Genomic DNA, 5,252 nt, shown 5'->3' on the forward strand with positions numbered 1-5,252 from the left:
TTTTAGAAAAGGAAATAAAGAGCAGACATAACAGATCACTTCTATTTCGAAACCACAAAGTGGTATCATTTCCTGTGCTCTCTGCTGATGGAATGAGATTACACAAAGCTATTCTCAGAGATTTAACTCACACGGAACACACATCCTGGACATTTATCTGGCCATGGGGAGACATAATCTGGAGGTAGATAAACCAATTCATCATTGATCTGAACCTCCCCTCTACCCCCAGCGCCTGGCTTCTACTACCATAAACAAGTGAGACAAGAGAAAGCCCTCATCGTCAGGATTTTCTAATAATTTCATGACTTTGTGATGGCCCTATCCTGATCCCATGTTTCTAAACATGCCCATAAACCAACAATAAAGCATTGATAATGACTTAGAAAAACTTTATTATTATAACAAGTTAATATCTTTTACATATCTTGCTTGCATTTCGTGAGCATAACACAAGAACTGAGCAAAAAGGCTAAATTAAAGACTGAGCTAAAAGAAAAAGCTTGGAAATACAGCAAATCATAAAAAGACATACAACATGTGTTACAGGATCTAAATCTAGATGTATAAAATAAAAACAGCTAAGTATCACAATTGTGACTAATTAGAAACAATTCAATTGTTTTGTGTTAATAGGCATAAATCAACCAACAACAAAGTCATGGAGAGACTTTCACAGAGACACGACGTCTCCACGTCCATGAACTGGTTGTTTCCCTGACCAATGCACTGGAAATAGAGAGCACCGTAACACAACTCTGGTGATCATGTATGTCAGAGCTGAACTTACATTGCTTGGGACCTTAATGTGCTTAATGACTACGAGGAAATTCTCTCCTGTCATTACATATGCAGTACTCGGACCACATGTGACACTAATCCAAAAATAACAAGCCTGCGTTTTCTTCTTCATTTCTCCAATTCAGCGTGATGCCCCCACATCATTTCTTGACCCCCACACATATTTCCCTAACACAATGTGCAGTCGCTCTGCAACGTGTGTCTCATGCCAACACTGCTGCAAAATCGTTAAGGGAGGGCCCCGGGATGAGTATTGAACAGGTTATGGGATTCAGCCGCAACATCATATTAGCTTTATGACAATGAGAGTAATTCTGCCTTGCTGTGATGTCTCGTGGACAGAAATCCTATTCTGCTTTGGAGGGGTACAAGCTCAAGATGGGCACTGCAAAGTTGGATTGTCATTCTGCTCTACAGATTGGTCTCAATTTCCAGTGCACGTGATAGTCATACTGAAGACAGCACTTCTCCTGTCGAGTCCTTGAAAGGATCCCTTTTCTCGGCCTTCTCCAGATCAATAGAGTGGATGGATCCCGGCTTGATGGCAATGTCTTCTGTCTCCACCTCCCTGTATTTTCCTGACGGGCCCTTCTGAAAGACCTGCTTCAGCCGCTTCTTCATCTCAGGGTCAGGGCAGTAGAGGTACTCATACAGGCCAGCAGCAAGGATGGCCCCCAGCATGGGTCCCACCCAGTACACCTAGCACGAAGAGCCAAACAAAACACCTTGATTAGCCTGCTGGTGGCTCATGGGAGATGTTTTCTCACAGTCCACAACACGCAGGACTGGCATCGTTATCAAAACTGTCAAACTGTCCTGCTGGGTTCGGCTACAGATCTCTAAAAAGGGTCAAGCTTAATCAGAGGCAGGTAGATCAGTGTCTGCGGGATCCAGCATTTGCCTCCAAGAGAGCAAACGTGTGAATATGATAACCAGTGTCAGTTACTGACAGTGTTATACACACGCATATCACCCAATACACACACACACACACACACACACACACACACACACACACACACACACACACACACACACACACACACACATTGGCACCATACTGTCTGCAAATAGCTCAGTGGAAATAATTGCCAGGATAGAGAAATTCAGCGCTAAAGCTATTTTACACCTCTTTCGGTGACATCTCCTTATGTAGCTGGAGATTAACATGCCGTAAATGTGTGATTCTTGACACTTTTCTTGTTGTTGGACGAAGTCAAACAATTCAATGGTCATATGTGAGATATTGAACCCCCATCACCTGATTTTCTCCGTGCATTCCCTGATATAAGCGAAAGACCATTCTTTGATTGTATTTTTAGGTGACAGCTGTTTTTACTGTTCTGGCAATGGTGCTGAAAATGTGACCTTACCGGGTTTCAACACGGCAGACACTCGCCCCCTTCAGGACATTATCATCAGCTACTGCAAATGATGTCAGGGCGTTTTGACGTGGTACCATGGCATACCATTTGAACCAGTGCCAGAGTACTAAATCACAAGTCAAACAGAAATGGCCAGCCACTAGCTGGGTGATATTTTAGCCATGCAAACTCCTCGAAGCAAAATCCCCTTATTACTTAAAGTATCTCTTACCCAGTGGTTCTCGAAGTTAAGTGTGACCAGAGCAGGAGCAAAGGATCGAGCAGGGTTCATGCTGGCTCCTGTGAAAGGGATCTAGAGGACACATAAAAGCGATGTTTTCAGTCATTACATCACATCATCATCAGATATATGTCTGCAGGTATAATGCATGTCTTACTTTGACTTACAGAACATGTCGTGCACTGAAAAATAGATCTAATGCAAGTCCTGATGTATGCATTTGCTGAACAGACCCAGGGAGAAATCCGTGGAGCAGTGCGAGAGATAACATCTATTTCCCTGTGCATTCATTTGCTCTGCAGGGTTCAGGGAGCCCCCGGGAGATTGGTTGCTATGCGATGGCAGCCTCCAATAAAGATGTGGGTGTGATTCAGTGAGAAGCGTGCAATATCACACGCAGAAGACGTTTTGATGCACCTGGTCTTTCTCAAAATGCATCAGGGCTCCAGCTTTCAGTGCATACTGAAGGGGCTGGCACTTGGAGCTCGTCTTGCTCTGCGATTCTTTAATGTGGTGTGATGAATTTCATTAGCTGTTGAGATGAATCTTTGAATCCGGGTTTTCGGGATTGCGAGTGTGGCTGATAGATAGATATGGTAGATATGGTTGCGGAAGGTTGTTAAGGTTGATGTATTGTAGTTCATATATGTTTGAATAAAAATTTGCTGTAAATATTTCATTGTTTCTATATGACCCAGTTGGCCGCCATCTTGCTGGAGACAACGTGACAATTTCTTCAGAATCGCTGTTGTAAATATTCACTCAGCCTTCTTACCCCAACTGTCATTTCATATCGGTCTGTAAACTAACTCACTGGAAGGTACTTACTGCAAATAAGTGACCAATAGCTACAGCAAAGCCGATTGAAAGGCTGGCAGAGCCTCCTAGGTCCGTGCGTTTGGGATCACAGGTGGCGAAGATGGTGAAGACCAGTTCAAAGGTGATAAGGAGCTCCACGAGAAGGCCGTGTCCCACCGAGATGTTGGAGTTCACCTTGGAAACAGAAGAATTTCTCTAATATTAAGACGATTTACCATACACACAAGGAAGACTGACTGTGGTCAGATTCCTACCGTGGTCACGCCAAAGGACCCTCTGACAGCAGCAGGTGTGACGAGGTAAAGGATCCCAGCTCCTGTAATAGCTCCTAGGCACTGAGCCACCACATAGAACACTGCCTTAGCCAGGCTCAGCCTTCTAGTGACAACCATAGCTGCAGTGACCGCTGGGTTAATGTGTCCACCACTGATGTGACCAAAACACTGCACCATGGTGGCGATGCTCAGCCCAAAGCACAGGGAGATAAGGACGAGGTCAGCTGGGGGAGGCGTCTCCTCGCCTGCAGCCCAGTTGATGGTGGAGCCCAGACCGAGAAGGACAAAGATGAGAGTGGCCAGGTATTCTCCAGACACAGCCCTCCAGAAGTCCTTGGTCCAGACCCCTTTAAATGCCACCATTATGCTCTGAAAGTTACACCGGGAAAGGAACCTCCTGGCAAAAAGAATAATGAGCAAAATGATTAGCCTACTTATGTATTCCTGGTGTGTGCATGTGGATGGAAATGTACTGAACCCTATCAGCACGGCTGCCTCCGGGCACAACATTTATAACTCCACTAGGGATTTAAGCCAGTGACTTTCCATCACAAAATGCCATACAAAGCATTCTTTAAACATTGTGAACAGGGGCACATTATCACACTTACTGTCAAAGCATACAACGCTTAATTGCTGTCACTCATTTCACTTTGATTGTTAATGTCACAGAGAACAATCATTAGAATCTGTTACTGAACAATGTTGAAAAAAATCTAAGGCAACACTGATAACTTCAGTCATCCCTTCTCCTCGGTCAAAAAGCTCAAACTTACCAAATGCAATAACGTGTTCTCCCTCTCTCTGTCCCCGTTGTGTGTGATGTGTTTTCATTCATAAGTCCCGGTGAGTTATTCAACCAGCAGAGGCATCGCTCCCTTGATCACATCTAAAAGTTGAAATGGCTGTGTGACCCAGTGGTACTTACAGGAAAGCAGCAGGTTGTGCGAGAGCAGAAGCGGTGGAGAGAGCCGGTCTGTCAGACGAACATGATCCACACATTGTGCCCTGGGATTGCATCCAGCAGCTTTATTAAGTTACTAGCCGGGGCATCACCTCACGGGAATTAAACAGCCTGCAAAGGGGGAGGAGTCGTGAGATTTGCTTGCTCTGCAAACAGTTGCACTGTTGCACAAAGTGTGACCGCACCGTGACTCAGTCAGCCTCAGCATCTTAGTCCTATCAGAGCACAATATTTAAATTAAATATTATATTTAAAACCACTGCAGAACTAGCCGTTAAATGATCATTTTGTCAAATTAAAAACATATTGACCATTATTATAATATCATAGGAGATGCAACATACCATTTGTTAAAAGTCAGTGGTGGAAAATACAATAAATCAACTAGTAAAATGTTAATATAACAGTATTTCCATTTTATCCAACTCAGAGGCAAATATTGAGCTTTAAACGTATACTTACTACATTTATTCAACAGTTATTATTTTACAAAGAAGATGTTTTCATGCAAAACATATCATTAACTTATACATTATGCATTGTTATAACAGAGTTCAACCAGCTGCGACATTACAATGCTGCTTACTTGTAATAACAATAATAAGTATGCAGTACTAATATATTATACATTACAACATAAACCTTTCTAAGGGACCATGCTAAATCACAAGCACTTTTACTTTTAAAACTTTAAGAACCATTGTCGCTAATACCTTTGTTGTAATGTGGTACTTTTTGGAATTGGAGCTTTTTTAATGTAGGATTGCTTCTTTTACTTAAGTAGCAGA

General features: G+C 43.0%; 1 protein-coding gene across 1 annotated transcript; it reads right to left on the bottom strand.

Moving 5' to 3' along the window:
* Window positions 1-388: 388 nt before the first annotated feature.
* aqp4 (aquaporin 4) lies at window positions 389-4,502 on the bottom strand (the record flags this gene model as incomplete). The annotated part of the gene is made up of 5 exons (XM_079227344.1): window positions 389-1,500; window positions 2,398-2,478; window positions 3,235-3,399; window positions 3,480-3,894; window positions 4,429-4,502. The coding sequence occupies 5 exons, from the start codon at window positions 4,500-4,502 to the stop codon at window positions 1,249-1,251; spliced, it is 987 nt and encodes a 328-aa protein (XP_079083470.1). The 3' UTR covers window positions 389-1,248.
* Between the last annotated feature and the right edge of the window lie 750 nt (window positions 4,503-5,252).

Source organism: Taurulus bubalis (genome assembly GCF_910589615.1).
Source record: "Taurulus bubalis genome assembly, chromosome: 1".
NCBI classification, from domain to species: domain Eukaryota; kingdom Metazoa; phylum Chordata; class Actinopteri; order Perciformes; family Cottidae; genus Taurulus; species Taurulus bubalis.